This window comes from Lissotriton helveticus, chromosome 3_1, assembly GCF_964261635.1.
Source record: "Lissotriton helveticus chromosome 3_1, aLisHel1.1, whole genome shotgun sequence".
NCBI lineage: Eukaryota > Metazoa > Chordata > Amphibia > Caudata > Salamandridae > Lissotriton > Lissotriton helveticus.
Genome location: NC_136061.1, coordinates 769211334 through 769232191, shown reverse-complemented (window position 1 = coordinate 769232191; position 20858 = coordinate 769211334). Strand labels below are relative to the sequence as shown.

The following is a 20858-nucleotide window of genomic DNA, read 5'->3' as shown; positions in this document are numbered from 1 at the left end:
CATCGCCTCCCTGCCCCACCGAACTCCTTCCACGGGCCGCGGCTGCTATGGAGGACACTAAGGGGAGATCACAAAACCGTGGCTTGGTACGAATCTTCTAGCAATGGTGATGTAGAAATAAAGTTGTTCCTCAGAATTTGACCAGCCAGATAAGAATGAGGTAAAACACAAAAAAAGAACAAAAAAGAGAAATATTAGGTAAGCGAGAAATGCCTAAGGAAGTAAGATATAGGCTGAGGCCCGAGTGTCCAAGGTTATCTTTGGATAATACAGTTGCTTATACAACTGAACTAGATGCTAAAATGATGGCATTTTTTAATAAATCAGGAGGTGCACCAGGATAGGGTTGGACAAGAGCCTTAAAGGTTGTTAAGATAGGCTGCCGGATGTCTTTGGACCCTTGACCAAGAAATTAGATATGTGCAAGGAGGCAGATGTGAATAAATAAAAATAAATATTGAGGAGTTGCGCCAATGGGTGCAGAGGGCAGTTTGCTTAACGGACAATTCAAATGCTGCCCTTTGTATTGAACAGAAAAGAGCATTCTAATGGCTGTTTAGAAGACACCGTGTTCTGCTCCGATCCAAGTCATGCTGGATATTATCCACCTTTTGCTGTAAGTTCCTAATTGAACTTACTGGCTTTAACTTACTCTATTGTTATGGTTATCATGCCACGTGCCTTCGGGTACCTCGTTATGCACATATTTGGATATTGGACATCTGCATAGTCTTATATCGCCTTCTTTTGGATTACCTGAGCAATACTGTGAACAAAAACCACATGGTTGTAACAGTTTACCGCTTGAGACAGTATCAGTTGCAACTGGACAACAACAGATTCAATTGTTCTTTGGCTGTACTTTTACTTTGCCCTGACGAAGTCCTATGTCAAGAGGGCGAAACACGTTGGCTGATGACTTTTGTTTAAAATGGAATAAAAAACAAGAATAAGACAAGACAACTTTGCATTAGCAGCGATTTTCTGTATCACATCAGATTTCTTCAATAATCATGCATTAATACTTTTATGGACTCTAGTGTTGACAAATTGTGGTGCAGAGCCAATCTAGTGGTTTTGTCTTGTATCCCCTTCAGAGGGGAGGTGCTCCTGGATAGGGGGCACATTTGGCTTTCCGCACACAAAATTTTCTATGGTTTATATTGTATAGGTGATTGACGGCACAGGTGCTGCATTTCGCGAATGGTCCACTGTCCGATTTCTGTAGGTTTGAAAAAAGCATTCTCATGAAGATTGATCCCAAATTAGCAGAATTGGCAAATCAAGAACCAGGGCGAGAAATCAATGGGTCCCTTTTTGGAGAGGAGATTGTAAAAGACATGGCCAGATATGTTGGCACTTTTAATTCTATTCAAAAGGTACAGAGGGATATGAGAAAGGTTTTAAGAGGGGTCAGGAGAGTGGGGTGTCGCCTTCTGGCTGTGGTGATGGAATCATATGAACTTCAGACTTGCAAGGTTTAAGACCCTCAGGAAAATATCATAACTCAGGATTTTACCCACAATGCCAGAGAGGAAGAGGATGATGTACAAGGGGCGACAGAAGGGCAAGAAGTATGCACAGTATGTTTGCTAAAATACCTTTTATGTACCCCATTAAAGGTGGGTGGCAGACTCGCCCACCTGGTAATAATATGGATGAAGATCAAGCCAGATCTGTGGGTACTGGAAACAGTACAGGGTTATCAAATAGATTTTGTAGACTTACAAATTCAGGTGAGAATATCAAGGGCTTTGAAGTTCTCAAGGAAATTAGAGGGCTTGGTGACTCAGGAAGCACTTTTGGAGAAAGGTGCAACAGAAAAGTCTCTGAAAGATTCAAAAGGGTTTGTAGGCAATGTATTTTCGTGGGAAAAAAGGACAAAGGAATGAGGCCTGTGATAAACCTGAGAGAGTTGAATGATTGAGTGCAGTACAATCATTTTAAAATGAAAGGAATCCTTTTATTGAGAGACCTTTTGAGGAAAGGAGTTTGGTTGACGTGTCTAGATTTAAAGGAACCATGCTTGACAATATCAATATGTCAGGAACACAGATTTACTTGCCTCCCATTCACTTTAACTACAGCACTATGGTGTTTCACCAAAGTAAGAGACAAGTAATGGCATAGCTGAGAACAAGCTGTGTTTTTCCGATAGTATATTTAGACGATGTTCTAATCTTGGTAGAAATCGGGAACTGGCACAGGAGCAAACAGATGTTAACAGTTCATGTTCAATGGGTTTCATTGTGTAAAGGGAGACATCATGTTTAGTGCTGAGTCAGTAGACAGTATTTTTAGGCTTTTTAGATGCAGACGATGTAATGTGTATTGAGATTGCCTGGGGAAAGGTGAAAGAGATTCGCAGGGAAATAAGGAGAGTGAAGGAGAGCAGTTTAGTTTCACTACCGCAGTAGGCAAGACTATTGGACTTGCTATTCCAGCTCCATTACATTATCTAGCACTGCACAGATTGAAGTCTCAGCATCTTTGAATGGGTATGAGGTATTCTCAGAAGATTCTGTTGAATGTGAACATGAGACAAGAGTTGGATTGGTGGATGGATGATCTAAAGGTGTGGAAAGGAAGGGACATTTTTGGAGAAGCCCCCGACTAGGTAATAGATGCAGATGCCAGTCTGCAAGAAGGAAGAGCAAGATATAGTCCTTTATCAACAGGGAGGAGGTAGTCCTTTCAGAAAAAGGAGATGCATATCAGTTACCTGGAGTTGTTGGTAGGGTCTGTTGCTCTGAGAAGTTTTGTCAATGACCTTGTAAAAAGTTGTGTATTGTTGAAGGTGTCAGCAGTAAGGTATGCGAATCTGTTAGGTGACCTTGGTGAAAGGAGCTTGCAGATTTGGCAAAGAATTTCTAGCAGATTGGAATTCAAGAAATCTGCAGTATTCCAAGAATTGGATGTTGAACAGGGCTGTTTTCATAGCGTTGGAAATCAGATGGGGTCCATTCAAGATGGATCTGTTTGCAAGCAGATTGAATAGTCAGCTTATGAAATTTTGCAGTTGGAAACCAGACCCAGAGGCGGCTGCAGTAGTTGCGTTTTTGCAGCATTGGGGATCGGCAAGCAATTATGAGTTTCTCCAATTTTCCATGATTCATAGGGTGCTAACGAAAGTGAGGCGAGATCAGGCGGAACTAGTGTTGGTGGCTCCATTTTGGCCGTTGCAAGTGTGGCTTCCAGATGTGATGAGTTTGCTGATCGACGATCCAGCACTTCTAATGTGGTGTGTGAAGTTGTTGGTGAATCCAGTGGGGGACTGTCACAAGCTAGTGCGACAGGGTCAACAGCAGTTGGATGACTTCAGGAGCATTTAGCAGGTGTCAAGGCTTATTGTCAGAGGCTATGAAACTCATCAAGGGTTCCTGAGCTCTAGGAACAACAAAGGCTTATAGATTGGCATTGAAGAGATGGGTATGTTGGTGTGCCAGGAAGGATTTGATCCCATTTCAGATTCTGTGCTGAATGTTGTCAACTATTTGACTGAGGTCTTTTGAGGAGAATGTTCTTACAGTACAGTGAATTTAAGCATGTCTGCCATTTCAGCAGGCCGTGAGTTAGTGGATTGATTACGAGTAGGACAACAGAATGTGGTGAAGAGAATGATAAGAAGTGTGCGGTTGAAGCTGCCTACAGGTACAAAATATTAATCTCTTTGGAATGGTGAAATAGTTTTGAAGGAATTGTCTAAATGGAGCGACAATTACATTTTGTCCTTGGAGGATTTCTCCTTAAAATGACCTATGCTGTTTATTTTCTTTCAGAAGAATATCGGACATAAGGGTTTTCAAAGTGTTTTCTAGGAGTTATATTCTGGAAGGTGTGTGTTTTCATATTAGAATAAGGACTTTAAGTATGTCTAGAACTATTTTTTACCTAAATATGGGAGAAAATGAGAAATTGTGTGCAGTAAAGTGCTTGAAGGAGTATAAAAAGATAGCTGGAAGTCTGGAAAAGCAGGGAGATTCTCAGTTGCTGATCTTTTTTAGGTATCCTCATAAGCCGTTTTCATGTCCCACTCTGGCAAGGTGGTTAAAGGAGGTTAAGAGGAAAGGAGGAATTGATGTATCTAGGTTCGGGGCTCACTAAGCAACAGGTGCTATGGCTTCAAAGGCATTTATGGTGGGTGGAAATATAGGAAGCATTCTTGCTTCAGTGGATTTGGCAACATATTCTATGTTTAAAAGGTTTTATTGCAAAGCAGTAGAGTGTGTTGCATTGAATGTTATGGCAAGGCTTTGAACATGCATAATATTGGCCTCAGTGCCTTGCCATAGAATTCATATTTTCCACAGCAAGGGTGGGTAGAAAATCATAATTTATAAAAGACACTGAGGCTAATATTCCTCCCAAGTATTTTTCCCACCCTTAAACTATATTGTTTACGATTACAGAAAATATTTGCGGACAATTCAAGAAGTTCATGCACTGTTGGAATTTGGCCAAAGGAAGATCGTAGAGGAAGCTTTATGTAGTGGTTCTTGTTCAAAACAAGAGACTTGGTTTATTTGCAGCAATAAAAGGAAGCTGGCTGCATGTAGGGGTCATTTATACTTGTTTAGAGTATTAAGATTGTAATACTGCAGTTAAAGTTAAAGGGGCCGCTCAAAATCAAGAGGCGCATTCCAGCTCCCGAGTGAATGAAGGTCGCCAAGATTCGTCACTGTCACAATATGGAGACTGAGGGTCACAAACGTGATCTATGTGCAGGCCACACTGGCTTGCAAACTCCAATTCGAATCTCATCATATCCCTATTTTTCCAGACTGGTACAGCGACGCCGTCCGTCATCTACGGCTACTAAAGCTCGGCTACGCGAGCTCCAAATCCAGTATGCACTGCTCTTTCCTGCCCGACCGCAAGTTGTCTACAAGTCACGCACTCACTTCTTTGACACTCCTGAGGAGGCCTTTGCCTGGACAGATAAGAGATGGAGACCCAGGCCACATACCAATTCACGGTTCGATTCCGAATCTTCATCTGGAGAAACCATGTCACAGGAGGTCAAGCCAAGGTGAAGCCAGCTTAGGTCGCATTTGTGGCGCAGTTCGAAGTCACTGAGTGCTTCTGGTGGCGGGTGCCCTGCGACGGGTTTGAGAACTTGGACTGTAGTGCCTACTAAGCTGATGTCACCTTCCACGGGCCAATACGAGGCCTTCCCCCCATAACTCTTTTCTCAGTATCTGAGAACATTATATCTGTTTGGGGACAGTTTCACGGGGAACTTTGGTATGGGTCTGTGCCCTGCTCCAGTTGGAGCAGAGGTACGATGCATACGGCGACAGAAGCTTCTACTATTTTAGGTATTGGGTGGGGAGGGATTGCTGTTGTTAAATTGTTTGATGTTATCTATTAAAGCCACCATGTCTTCTGCTATGTGCGATTCTTGGATTGTCACTGTCACTCAATTCGCTACTTCCCTGTATATATGCCATGACCAACTATGCCGCAGGATTTAGCTGTGGTTGGGAGTAGAAAGCTCAGAGTCATTAGTTGGAATGCAAATGGCCTGCTTGATAAGATCCAGTGCTGCACCAAGCTAAGCGTCACAGGATGAGCATCCTCCTTCTGCAGGACACCCACTTAGCGGGTACTAAGACACCTTGCTTGGGAAGGTTTGGCTTCGCACACACTTATCACGCCGGATTCACTAGAGGCTTCCGGGGGGTTGCAATCCTTATACACCGCAGCGTCCCCTTGTCCATAGTCAAACGTGGTCGGACCCCCAGGGTAGATTCATTGTGATATATGGGACACTGCATTGGGTACCCATTGTTCTGGGCAGTGTCTACGCACCCCCCCTCTTTTGTGGTCCCTGGTTGAAAATCTGATGACTCTCTGGACTGAAATTCCATCAGGGCTGACCCTGGTTGGGGGGGATTGGAATGATGTTATGTCTCTGTTGCAAGATAGGTGGCGTTCCACGGCCCGAGTTGCAGGCACCACAGACTCTAAATTATTGCCCCCTAGTTCAGGGCTTGGGGTGGGTTGACTCGCGGAGGACCATACACGCCACCATGCGTGCTTACACCTATTTTTCTGGAGCCCACGAATCCTTCTCTCGCTTAGATTACATCTTCCTCTCTCGAGAGCACGCCCGTAGATTGACCGCGGCCGAAATACCCCCCAGGGGTTTATCTGACCATTCTCCAGTGTCCATCCTCTTGTCTCTAGATCACAGGTGCTCCCAGTTTCGGTGACGTTTGTCACCGTGGTGCTGCGGGACAGTAACTATAGAACGCATATTCATAAATCTTTAACAGACTATTACTAAACACAGGCACAGTGGATTCTCCCGTCATTCTGTGGGAGGCAATGAAGCCCGCTCTCAGACAAGCGGATATGCCCTTTTGTACTGCGAAACGCCGCAGCGCAGCGACAAACTACTACAAATTGAGGCCCATCTGCCTGATCTGGAGCGCGCAGTAAGGGACACAGCAGGATGGGTCGCACTCAGACAACTATTGAACGTACAACAGACGTACGCCAGAGAGCTCCTGGATGAAGCCCTGGTCTATTGGCTCGCCACCTGCAGCAGGATATACAAATGGGGAGACAAATCTAGAGCCTTGTTGCATCGCCTGTGTCAACAGACAATGTGCCCCCATATGCTCCTGTGCATTTGGGGCCCCTGCGGGTCTGCTCCTATGGACCTGTCTGCCATTGCTGATTGCTTTGCCTCGTATTTCGCAGACTTGTGTGCTCCCCATGAAGTTCTGCCCGCTACTCTACTTCAAAAATTTAGAGACGACTTCCCCCTCGGGCTTTATCGAATGCAGTGCGAGACACGTTGGACGCTCCCCTGTCGGTGGATGAACTACCGATTGCGCTGCTTGATATGCGAATGGGAAAGGCACCGGGCCCGAATGGCTTCCTCTGTGAGTTTTTCCAGAAATATCACTCGCAACTATTAAAACCTTACCTAGCGAAGCTTGAGGCTTCCTCGGAGAGTGGTGGTCTCCCATCGGATTGGCGGCATGTCGAAATTGTTGTGTTCTTGAAGCCGGGTTGTCGGCTAGAACAATACTCATCATACTGCACAATTTCCCTACTCAATGTGATAGCTATGTTTCGGGCCAAGGTGATCGCTAACTGCCTGGTCCGCATATTACGCACCTGGTTCACCCAGGCTTTATGCCAGGCCGTGTTACGCGGCATAATATCAGACATGCCTATAATGCCATGGCCGCGGTTGATAAGCTGGAGACCCCTGCCACGCTCCTCTTTGCGGACATGACTAAGGCCTTCGATTCCCTCAGCTGGACGTATCTCGTTGCCTTGCACGGCCGTCTAAACATCGGCCCCTGGTTACTAAATCTTATTCACCTGCTGTATGCAGACATAACCGCCTCGGTCCGAGTGGATGACTCGGTTTCAAGAAGCTTTCCTATTGGGCGGGGTACGCACCAGGTCTGCCCACTCTCCCCTTATTTGTTTGCACTCACCATGCAGTTGCTCGTGGCTTGGTTACTAATAGACTCGCAGATGTGCGGATTCGAATGGGCATCGGGTGTTTCCGATCGCATAGCGCTCTATTCAGATGACGTCTTGTTTTTTATCACAAATCTTGACCGGACTGGTCCGAGTCCTCTTCGTGTTAGGCAGATCTTTAGCGAGACCTCCGGCCTCTATATGAATTGGGGAAAATCCTTTTTGTGGCCGCTGCGGGGCTGGGATTGGCTGGACGAATGGTCGCTGAAAGTAGTAGTAGTCCCAGACGGCTTTAAGTATCTGGGAGTTTTTCTCTCAGCGTCTCAGACGTTGGCGTGGAACAAGAACCTCGCCCCCTTATGGATACAGGTGAGCGACCAGACGCGCATGTGGTCCCACCTGTCCCTATCTCTCTTTGGCAGGTCCGCTATTTTTAAAATGATTTCCCTGCCTCGTATCCTCTATCAATTGCAGAATCACCCCTTTCCGATAAAACCAGCGGGGTTTCGCCAACTAAACGCTATTGCAACCCGCTATCTTTGGGGGGGGGCGGTGCATTGCGAGTAGCCCTGAGTACTTGCTTCCAGTCTACCTACTCCGGTCGAGTGGCCACCCTGGACATCCAAGCATACTACATGGCCTCGCACCTGCTCGTCCTCAATGATTGGTGGTACGGTGACCACAGAGACCCGGGGTACACTAGAACGTTGGCTCCTAGGAGACAATGCCCTCCACATCGTTCTCTATTCAGCGACGCTGCTTAAGGGGTTACCGCCCGATACAGCCACGATTTTCAAGATTTGAAAGTATGCGCTCCGTCTGATGGGTTGGTGGGGGAGACTCACCAGGGATACCCCACTGTGGAACAACGGACAGCTACCACAGCTGGCGCAACTGTCCTGCTTTCGGGGCCGGGGAGCCATCAGGATAGACACGGTGGGGGCAGTTGTACGTGGATGTACTCTTAAGTCCTTTCTTATCATACAAACGGAATATAATATGCTCGCACGCAATTCCACCGCTGTCTTCAGTTTAGGCATGCCTTCACCCCATACATATCACACCCAACAGAGATTCCCGAATTTAACCCCATCGAGACCAAAGTCTTTACGGGCGCACTGGGGACCATAAGATAACCAAAATATACTGTACACTTATCAGTAACATGCCTACTACACTAAACAAAACTAGAGAGGCATGGCAGCAGGATCTGGTACCTTAGAGGTAGATGACTGGGTAGAGACCCTGGAATCCATGCGCAGTGCAGTAATCATGGTCCGCCTACGTCTTATCCAGTTTAAGTACCTGCATAGAACCTATTACACCAGGCACAGACTGTGGCGTGCTGGGCTAATTGCGTCCCCACATTGCTTACCGTGGGTCTATGGAGGGTACCTTCCTGCACACTGTGTGGTCCTGCCCAACATTGTCGAGGTTCTGGAGGGGGTGTTTGCACGTCTATTTGAGGCTTTGGGGTGGGACGTTCCATCCTCAACGAGGCTGGCCAAGCTGCATGTTACAGAGGACCTGGGTGGAAATAGGTACAAGCATCACCTCCTATATCTAGGCCTCACGCTGGTGAAAAGAGATGTGGCCTGGGAAGAAGAATCTCCATCGTCGATCGGGGTCTGGGAGAGGGGTCTAGGCTTTTGTATGGGCCTGGAAATCCTGGTCTATGAAGCGAGGGGTTGCCCTCGGAAACACTACAAAATTTGGAAAAGGTGGGCTGATTATAGGGGAGTATATCTGGAGCCTCCCCCGTCTAATACTGAAGAACCATAGCTGTGACTCTAGTGGACTGGCATTTACGTAATGCACATGCTGGATGTGACTACGGGTGACAAAAACTTTCCCTATACATTAGACTATTCTACTTGTCAAACAGAGGCAATGTGGCACAGTTGTTTATTTTATTTTTTTTGTTTTCATTTTTCTTCGCAATTTATTCTTTGTATGATCAATATTATATCATTGTTGAAAATGTTGATATCCGTATATGTCATCTTGTATGCATACTTTGGGTGCTCGGTGAGGCACACTTTCTGTCTCGGCTGTCAAAAATAAAATTATGTTGTAAAATAATTATAATAATTTACTTTATTTTAACAATAGTTTTAAATGATATATGTTTAAATAAACATATACATAAGAGTTTGTTTTTAAATAAGCTTAAAATGTGTATGTAATTGTAAATTATTTAAACATATTTAATTTATATTCTATTACTGTTTAATGTTGATATATTTAATGTTTACTATGTATAACTATGTTTATATTAAAATACACTATTTTGTGCTCGATATTAGTGTATAACAATATTTTTTTCAATATTTCAGTTTTTTACATTATATGTAAGGGAAAACAATACTTTTGTACTGAATATTTTTGCCCTATATTTATGTCTCCTTATATTTGCGGTTTCGATATTTTGTCAGTGAACTGCCCCATTTTTCGTGCTACATCTTTGGGGAGGTCAGGGCCAAAAACGCAATAAACGGTTTTTGGAGTCACAATTTGTGCTCTCCTCTTCTCCAGTACACAAACCATGCGGTGTTCAGATCATTGTGAGCATGGGAACTTTCCCCATTTTCACCTAATCAAAGGTTGTGCTGCTGCAGTCTAACGGTGTGAGTAAAAGGATATATCTAAGTGCAAAAGATCTTTGTGATCACGGAATGTGTCCTTGACATGAACTTATCATGTTGTACGTGGAATTCACTTACCAAGACCTCGCAGAAATTTATTAACTCCACTTTGCTCGGTGTCTGGAAGCTCTTCTAAATACTGTTCCACCCTTTGTTCAAACAGACCTTGGAAAACAGAACAAGCAAGAGAGCCAGTTATAAGGGCATCTTTGGTCTTAAGAACACACAATAATTGGTACAATACGTTCCTTCTGGTTTAGTCTCTGCTGGCAATAGTCAAACAGACAAAATGAAAGGAAAACAGCAACACACAATGAGGTTAAATGAGAAGCATGCCATGTCTCTATGAACAAAGTCTCACTCAATTCAATTGACATCAAATACATCTTCCTAATCTTGCTTTGATAAACTGATGGTTTGGCAGTTGTACAAGTGATATTACCCCCTCTACTTATTATTGTAAAACACAAAATTGGCACCAACGATCCTATAAATGGATTGAAACAGAGGGTTTACCCTTTCGATTTACCACCACAGCAGCTGCTAACATGATTATTAACGAGTGAGAAAGCAGTCAACTTCCTTACCGCTGTCTCCTAAAAACAGAGAGAAAATACATTCTTTATAGTGTTTTAGCCAAGATATGTAATGTTCCTCACAGTGTCTGTGGCAATATATTTCCAAAGATAATTCTAGGCCCAGTGGATACTTCCCCAGAATATCAATGCCACTGGATATCCAATGAAAAAGAACCATAATTAAAGTGAGAAAGCCACTGCATTCTACATGTCAGTACAGTATTTCATCATATTTCACCTGGAAGTTATAGAATGTGCCCGATGAGCAGTCAGCTACTTGTGCCGGTTTTCCTCACACATGCCAGCGGGGGCTAAAGCTTATAAATGACGGGGTGTTCCATGGTGTTGTCTAATGATGAAGGGGAAATACTCAACCCAGAAGAATGTGACTCCATCTACGTCAGTAGGAGAGGCAGCCATTAGGAGACGACCCCAACAATTGTGCTTGATTGTGCTAAAATCGCTTATTAACACGAAAGGACTTAGGGCCAGATGTATCAATATTAGGAATAGCTTTTTTCTGCAAATCTCAATTAGGAAATCATTATTTCTAATGTAGGAAAATCAGAGTTTCCTTTACCTAGCGAATATTAATGAGGTAGGTCGCAATTTGCGACCAATTAGCAATCAACGCCATGACAGGGATGGTGGCCTGCTGGGATCAGCAGATCACCATGTCAGTGATTGCTTCTAAATAAAGCAGTCTTTTCTTTTTTTTTAAATGCAGCCCGTTTCCCTTAAAGGAAAATGGGATGCGTTTAAAAAAAAAAGTAAAAGTAACGTGCTACAGAATCGGTTTGGATTTGATACATACCAAAATGCTTTTGTGCAGTCGCAAACAGGACGATTCTCCGAATCGGCCAGTTTGCGACCGGAAAAAAGCTTGATACATGTGGCTCATAATCATTTATACCCAGGGTGCCTGTTGCCACTTAGGTCTTATTGTAGAGCCATCATTTATGTCTGGGAAATGTGCCTCCAACTGATCCCAGAATGGATATCGCCATCAGTGGCATGCAAGGCTGTCACTATTTCTTCTAGATGAGAGGAAAAAATCATGCCAGCGGGAATTGCCTCGAGTTAACAGATGGTATGACTACAGGTGCCAGGGCTGAGTTACAAAAGAGATGCCATGCACCAATACCATTTTTAAACATACTGCCTTACAAAGCAGGAGCAAGTGTGAACATTCCTGCCTACAGAATGCAGACCCGTTTTTCTAGGCAAATATATCATCATCGACGAGATGGAAGGTCGGCATAATTTATTATAATGTGATTGTACAAACAAATATAGTGCACAGGAAAATGGTAAAACGTGCAGCGTTCCTACGGTTGAGCGACCTCATTATCCTAAAATATGTTCATAATTCAAAGCATTTTACAATTCTCTTCAAGGACCACAAATTCTACAGAAAATACTGAATTATTTAATCATTTGTATTGCAATATATAGTACATATTAAGATGCACAGAGGGTATTATTCGTTTTATTATTGATGTTGGGTGTGTGGGGATGCTTGAGTGAGTCATGATTCCCCTCCCTTCCTCACACATCCTTAGACAAGGGTAATAAATAGCACACACTCAGCGGTTCAACATGCAAGGTTTATGCCATGCTGTTGTTTAAATGTGCAATCATTATAAAATAAAGGTATTTAATCAGCATTAGAACACTAGTGCAGTGTGACAGAATGACATCATCTAGGTACTGTAAGAATGGTCTCAGTAGGTTTACTTAGTAAAGCAGTCATAGAATAAAATAGTTGAGGCATCATTCAGTCTTTTATCAAGTCGGTTATGCTGCACTGTGGTAATAACATGCAATTTGACCTCCACAGTGTAGTAATAAAAGTGTGATTCTGAGTTTACTGGTACACTTCTTTCGTCGTTGATTCACATCTCATTAGCAAATAAGGATACTATCTATACATAACATCACAGGGACAAGCATAACTGATGGCATGTAATTAATACGATAACACAATTTATTCCAATAATATATACACCATCTTTACTGTGTTACAGGGTACCATTATATATGCAGGTGCGCCTACCGATATTCAGAAGAGGGAGCCCACACGTATGCAAGTAGTGGCCACCTACTTTAGGGAGCCCACACGTATGCAAGGAGCGGCCACCTACTTTAGTCCTTCAACAGTTGTGAGTGCAAATTCAATAGTAGGTTTCATTACCTTGCAGGACTCCTCTGCTACTAAGACCGTAATTCTAAAAATGGCCCAGCACCCTTTGAAAATGCTTGGGAGATACTCAAATATCCAAATTTCAACCCAGGAAGTTTACTGGCAAGGAAACATCTTTGACAGAGTAAAAATTCTACAAGTGGGCCTCAGATATACGCTTCTCTTCCCTGTGAGACTCGGAATAACAGCAGAAGGAAAGCCCTGGCCTTTCCAGAACGTCAAAGAAGCATGCCATTGGATGGATGGTTGGAGAATGCAGGGTCAGAACAAAGGACCTAATGGCAAGGCCTCCGCAGGCCGGGGAACGAGCATCCATGAAAGTGAACCAAACAAGCATCCATGAATGTGAACCAAGCAAGCATCCATGAATGTGAACCAAGCAAGCATCCATGAATGTGAACTAAGCAAGCATCCATGAATGTGAACCAAGCAGGCATCCATGCATGTGAACCAAGCAGGCATCCACGAATGTGAACCAAGCAAGCAAGCATCCATGAATGTGAACCAAGCAAGCATCCATGAATTTGAACCAAACATACATCCATGAATGTGAACCAAACAGGCATCCATGAATGTGAACCAAGCAAGCATCCATGAATGTGAACCAAGCAAGCATCCATGAATTTGAACCAAACAGACATCCATGAATGTGAACCAAACAGGCATCCATGAATGTGAACCAAGCACCCATCCATGAATGTGAACCAAGCACCCATCCATGAATGTGAACCAAGCAAGCATCCATGAATTTGAACCAAACAGACATCCATGAATGTGAACCAAACAGGCATCCATGAATGTGAACCAAGAAGCATCCATGAATGTGAACCAAGCACCCATCCATGAATGTGAACCAAGCAAGCATGCATGAATTTGAACCAAACAGGCATCCATGCATGTGAACCAAACAGGCATCCATGACTGTGAATTTATGTCCTAGAGACTATACACCAATGGTATTAAACGTGTGGAGAGCAAACTACTTTGAACACAGCTGATAAGGACTCTTAGACCAATGGCCAAGGCAACTAGTCAGCCCGCATTTTGATGCCAGTGCAAACTCTAACAGTGATTCCAGTTGAGGGAGCCAAACAACCCAAAGGTCTTCAACTACATTTTCCATTGCATTGAGAAGAAGGGGAACGGCATAATCTGCATCGAGATGAGTGCTCCTCTAGCAGCTTATTCCAGTTTGTTTCAATCTGTGTGCTTCCTTGACATTGCGCTACTTGCCTGTGTTTGAAGGTAAGCACTGTGGTTTTTAAATATTACACCAGGCTGTGGGAGATTGCCCTACTCCAATAGGCTTCCAATAAATATGCTGGTGTTGTGTGTCCAGTGACTTGAGCTCCTGTGAATGGTTTTGGCAAAATGAGATAGAGTACCCCAATGTACTCAGAACAGGAATCCACATGTGTCCCGGGCTGCATATTTTGGGTCACCCATCCCGCTAGGCCCCAAGCCTTACACAGCTTCCATGGAGACCTCTCAGGTAGGTACAACCCCGGCGAAAAGCTAGTTCAATGCCAACACTTCTGAACCCAAATATAATTAGTCCCAAGAAGAAGAACTTACCATAGAATGCTTCCCAAATACTCGGAAGCCACAAGGAAACAGGATGGCTCTCCAGCCTTGCTTATCATTGATAGACATGCTGTAGCTGACAAGTGATACCTTACCACTTTATACAGAAGAAGACTGACACATCTTTCTAAACTCACAAAAAGGGGCCTGGAGAGCAGTACTACATAGACACTGAGAAAAAGAACAAACTACAAACACCCCTTCGTGGGCAGTGAATGTGTAGAAGATCAGAGATAAAGGAGTGGTTTCATAAATTGGACATAATTCAGATACAAAGGTGGGAAATGTTCGGGCGATGAGCATAAAGTTATTTGTCTCTCCTGTCTCCCCTTGCACAAAAATGCAGTTTCTCTGATGTAAAGAATACTAAATAACAATACCTCGATGCATTGGGCACCTGAAGCGGGAAGGAAAGGTGGATGAATATAAAACACTTGGAATAGGAGGGGACAGACTATACCGTTGACTGAGAGTGTTATATGTGGGCTACCAGCTGGTACAGTTAAACAAAATCCCTAGTTTACGGGATAACAACTAGTAAAATTAGGGAAAATAACCCCTGATTGGTTAATAAAAGAAAGCAGCCAAACTGACACCATTTATCTGACGTTGTGGTAATAAAGTCCTATGGTTCTGAAGAAAAGTAAAGACTCTACCAGCTACCGTGTTGGCACACCCCATCAATCTAACCCCTTGAATACTGCTGAGTAGTATCTGAGATGAAAAGACCTTGCCTAAATATTATAAACTATAGTTAGATGGAATTTGGTGGTGGCACACCGTGTCATTTCTCATCTGAGGGGGCAGCCTAAGTACTTCTCAAATTGCATTGTGCTGCCTGAACATTGGCAACAGCATTATATACATCAGCCACCTCTGTCCCAAAAGGGTTGACAAAGTGTGGGTGAGATGAAGTGCTATGGACTTGCTTCTTCCAGGGATGAGCGTACATACATAGTATGAATTCAGTCTTCACAGTCTGGGGGAATGTGCAGCTTTAGAAAGGTGACAGAAAGAGCCAATGGGCTGTCTTGTTTGAGAACGTATTGCGTGGAGTGATCCGCCTTGAGAGCAGTGATACTGGGTGACAGCTATATCTGTGCAGTGATACGATGGATACCCAAATAACTGTGCAAAGTTAATGTTTTATAACATAAATAACACTTTTTAAAATCTATAAAATTGGTAATCATAACAAAACGGGCTTGTTTAAACCTATTTCGAAAAACCATTTCATACCTTTTGCTCTACATTTTCGAAGCTCTCGGTCCTGGATAAACCCAGCAAACATCTGAGATTCCATAAAAACCTCTAGGAAGCGGCGAATGCTCTTGGAAGCCACAGACTTGCGGAAGGCGTCCTTTTGGAAAGCGCGTTCTCCCCGATCATTTTGAGTCAAGAAAAGGGAATAATGTCCAATTGTTTCCACAAAAAATCGGATGAAAACTTCTGATACTAATCCATTCAGGGTGTTGCACTCTAAAGAAAATAAAACATTGAACCACACATTAACCAAGCAAATAACCAATTCTACAATTCACACAATGAAATGTACCAAACAACCATTTTAGATTAGCAACAAAGCAAATAGGAAGTGCAGTTCTTGTGCCTGCTGCAACATTTGTTTGCATGCAAACAATGTATTCTATTCAACAGGTTCTCTGCATTACTTGCTAACTACAAGTAAATAAATACATTATTGATGGCAAAGCAATTCGTTTTCAGATCATATACTTTATTGCAACAACCTCTCCACAACTAATAGGACCTTTCAGCTCTGTCCCTCTTCCTAAAAGTAGGACACTATTACTCCAGCTACACTTGTCTTATTTTCTGTGTGTGCAGATATTGTGATTGTGTCGCAGCACTGAGTGAGTGGAACACAACTATCCTAGCTACAGCAGCCTTCGTCAGTGTGCTGAGGGACACCATAACTCATCTGCCCTGCTTGCCAGTATCTACATGGCTTCCCCCCTACTATGCTGCCTTCTGCAGCCATAGGTATTCTGTGATTCATTCTCTTGTCAATTGCCCTGGTTACACTAGACATTCTCTCTAGGTTTGTGAATCTTGCTGTCTTCCCTACGTGCAACTTATGTGGCAGATTTAGCTTCCCCATGCCGAGATCATAAAGTACTCTGAGCTTAAAGGCCACTTAACCGCTTGTACTAACCTGTCTCGTGCAGAAAAACCTTTATGCCTGTCCACTCTGTGTAAGGAGATGCATTTGAGTTGGGCTGCTCTTTCTACAATATGAATGCTAAAGTCCATCATCTCATGTCCATGTAACTTTTATTTTGGTTTTCTTCAGCGATTCCTTGGAAGAGCTTGAAAAGCCAACGACTAAATCTTCCCAGATCTCTTAAAAGCACAATACTAATGTACCCTCCCAATCATCTAAACAATGTTCCAGAAATTAACATTGTTACAGAAAAACCCTTAATATAAACAGTTTTGTTCTAGTACACCTCTTGGATTGGGACACGTATTTGTTCTTTACATATAAAAGGCCTATTCACAAACTGCATTTACTAGTATGTGTGTAGTAGTACAATAGTACTAATAAAGTACTGCAAAATGCTATTGACTAACCTACATGCAGTGGTTTACACCTCCGCCTCTCATCTTTTGTGTGTGAAATGCTCACTCATTAGACATCATAATTTGATCCCAAAACTCAGCACCCTTACTAGGGATACAACCCACTCCATTTGGCATAAATTGTCATAGGATACAGCTGGTTAAAGTCGCATGAATCTTTCCCTAGACTTAGGGGGATCAGTAGCATATACTCTTTTGTATAGCACCCTTGAGACAAAAAGGTTGAAACCCAGAACTCTTGGGCACTTTGAAGACCACGTGTCCTAAATGTCTTTCTATGATTTCAATGTTGACAATCTGTTATAATAGTATAAAAGCCACAACTGTCAAATCGTACAAAAAAAAGAAATCTAATTCCTAACAAATTGTCGCTCTGAAACAGTAAAAATGAACGAAACGCTGATTGCAAAATGCTAAATGGAAAGGTATGACATCCAATTAGGAGATAGGAAGATATTCAGTTTGATGAACTACGAATCTGGAAGCTTCAAATCCACCAATATAAAGGTCTCATTGACAAATGGGAGGTGGGGATGGAAGGAAAGTCAGAAATATACTCACATACTAATACTCCTATGCTGGCAGTGCTTAATTTGAACCAAACATGTATACGAAAAGTGATGGATGGACTGCTAGATTTATTCTCAGCCACTGGTAATTACTCGGACAGTCTCCTAGTCCATCATTTGTTTGCACACCATGCCACCTCAGTTTGGACCCAGCCATATAATCAGTCTTGGCCCTGTTTCTATGAGAACAGTCCAGGCCGAACTGCCAAGCCAGGTCCTTGAACTGGAACACAGGCAACCCAGGACCGGTTTCGCCCTAGTTCAGGCTCATGAGCCAGGTGTAGCTTGGTTTCAGTGACACGGTGTGCACGGGACCCACTTCTAGGACATACCTGTCCCACTTAAGGCAGCAGGCAAAACTATACAAAAAGAGAAGGATGGAGTGTTTGACTTAATCTTGGCCACCACATCCCTGTCGATCGTTCCCTTGTTCATCATGCCACCTAAGTTTGGAATGATGGCTGTAGGGATCCATCTGCACTTATTTTTGGGGAATAGCACTCATTTTTCCTTAACATACTTTGATCCAAAGCAATACAACAATAAAAAGGGACGAAAGAAGGAGGAACAAGAAATTGACCGAAAATAATTAGAAAAGTAGAAAACAGGGCTGAAAAAAATAATCTGCAAAACGAGATAAAGAGGCAGGGAGTTTCTGACGGTAGATTAAAGAGACATGAACAGATTCAGGCCTAAGCAGCCTTGGTATTCGGCCCCTAGACCTTCATTATTGTCCGCCACAGGCTTCTGAGCAAAGCTTTGGGACCCAGCACTTACTCTTTTACAAACTGACACAGAGAATCAGAGGATGTGTCCTGAAAACCCGCAACAGTGACAGACATACGGAGCCAGGCCGCCCTTTCCTGGCAGCAGTCAGCACTTTAAATATCTCCATTCAATTGTTAATTATGCTCTTGTGGCTGCTCCCATAAGTCTAATATTTTGCCAATTGAGAAATCAGAAGATAATTGTATATGTGCAAGTGCACTTTACAACATTATTGTACATGCAGAGTTTCTACCAGGTGTATAGTGATGTTGTAAAGTGTAAAGTGCACATATACACTTTTTTTCTGATTGCTTCATGGACAAAATATTCTCCACGATGAACAAACCCCTTTCCAAACACCACTAAACACGGGGATATGCCTGCTTCTTTCATCCCTTGAGTAGTTTCATTCATGCATGCAGGTTGGAGCCTTCCTTCAAATTGGAACTTATTGTGGTTTTAACTTACGCATTTGTCATGTTCCCTGTCTGATGCACTGCTATTAGTTGACTAGAATGTCCACATCTGCCCATAACAATAAATTAGAAAATGTGGCAAAGCTATCTTACTGAAGGATATTTGACATATGCAAACACATTTTAAAATATGTACACTTTTTTGAACCAGGATGTGTGTATTTGAATTTGGATAGTAGTTTTTGTGTACTTACGTTGAGGCACACAAAAATGTTGAGAATAATGCTCATATCGATATAAAATCTTCTTTTCAAAATTGAAAAATGTATGATAAACTAAAATGATCCAATCCATTCTTCATCGTATCATTTCCCTCATTTTCAAAGGTTGCTGAGTTTTTGCTTTTCATGCAGACCACTATATTTGGATCGCACTTTAAACATCTTTCCATGTCTTCCAAATCACCATAATTCTCCTGATCTTAATATTCCATTAGCACAGTTTTAATAGCCAGATACTGTGATCACTCCCTTAATTTAGGGTCAGTGTTGTAATTACTTGCCTCCTTTGGTTCAGTCTGTTCCCCCTCTCCATTCTCACCTTTAGAACGTTCCCACTCAATGTATTAATTTATGTATTTTTTATTTTTTTTATTTATTTTTCCACTGCAGCGGGGCCCCCATTCATTATTCATTATTTATCAATTATTTATCTATCTATTTCCTTATCTAATTAGTTATTTATCATTTTATTTATCTATATTTTGTCCCATCTCTCTCTCCTCCTGCTTTCCCTGTCCTTCCTTCTTTCTTTCCTATCTTTCTCTTTTCTTCTTCTTCTCCTTCTGAAATCTTTTGGATTATATGCAATACAGCAGATTTATTGTTGTTGTTATTATTCTAATATGAAATATTTTTATATTGTATATTTTGATTTAGTATTATTTGTGATTTCGTTATTCTTCTGACATGGATGCTATACTAATGTCTCTCTATATATGTATGTATATATGTATATATAAATATATATTTCTTTTTTTTCTTAATATTTTTGCTCTGATATATTGCATTTTATTATAACTGTATGAACTTTTACTTTTTAAAATAATAAAGTTTTTTAACAAAAAGAACGTTCCCACTCAACTGTTATGTGAACATTCTACAGATGACTCCAGTCTACAGATGACTCCAGCTGACTGGAACCTTGTGATGGTGTAAGGAGCTTGATAAAGATCCTGTGATTGAACCCTTGCTTCTTCACTCTGTAACACTGGCGACGACTTGCTGTGTGGGGACTGCCATACAATCGCTCCTAACTACTACGCCAGTGACAGCTCACTCTGGTAAGGGACAACACCCATCAGGGGCCACTTTGCTCAGTAAGATGTAACCTCTGAAGGAGCTTGTTGTCTGCAAGAAATAATCCCAGTTCAGGGGGAAAACACCCCAAAGGCATAAAAACCTCCCAATTCAAAATAAAAGTAATCAAGCCAAGCCAGGTAAGCTACAGATACATTTTGGAGGAAGGATTGGCTGGTCGAAAGGCAGCATAAGTTAGGACAGAAGAAGGAAGAGCAGGGCCGATGTACTCAGTGACCAGAACCAGAAAGCAGGACCATAGAAACCAAAAGTGATGAAATCATTGGCTGGATTTCAAATGTGCTGCGACGTAGTGAAACATTGAACTAGGCCACTTTAAATTGTGCTGGACATCAAACAGGAAATTCAAACCAGGATGTTTGAACGCTATGTCCGACTGGGAGCAAGGGATCATTCGGCAGCCATATTGGATCTGAGTCTAACCTGCTGCAATACCCCCAGCTGCCACCAGATCCAGTCTCTTCCAGCAGGTCGAAATGAAAATACTGGTCCCAAAGTGGTTGGGGTCATATTGTGACTGGGTCAAGGAATAGGCAGGCACAGTTCTGCATCATGCAGGTGTCTCTGAGGGATGTCATATGCAGGTAAGCTGGGAAGGTCCATGAGTGTGACTTACCAGCAGAGCATAGGATCGCAGGGAAGCCACACAAATGGAACTATTAGCAAGAG

General features: G+C 42.7%; 1 protein-coding gene across 3 annotated transcripts in view; it reads right to left on the bottom strand.

The window, feature by feature from the left end:
• DENND2B (DENN domain containing 2B) overlaps window positions 1-20858 on the bottom strand; it is a 1120876-nt gene that overhangs the window by 19409 nt on the left and 1080609 nt on the right. For all 3 annotated transcript variants that reach the window (XM_078680987.1, XM_078680986.1, XM_078680988.1), the window contains 2 exons: window positions 15696-15935; window positions 10170-10256 (listed from right to left, as the gene is read on the bottom strand). In XM_078680987.1, coding sequence (XP_078537113.1) covers window positions 10170-10256; window positions 15696-15935 — 327 coding nt within the window. The remainder of the gene's footprint in view (window positions 1-10169; window positions 10257-15695; window positions 15936-20858) is intronic.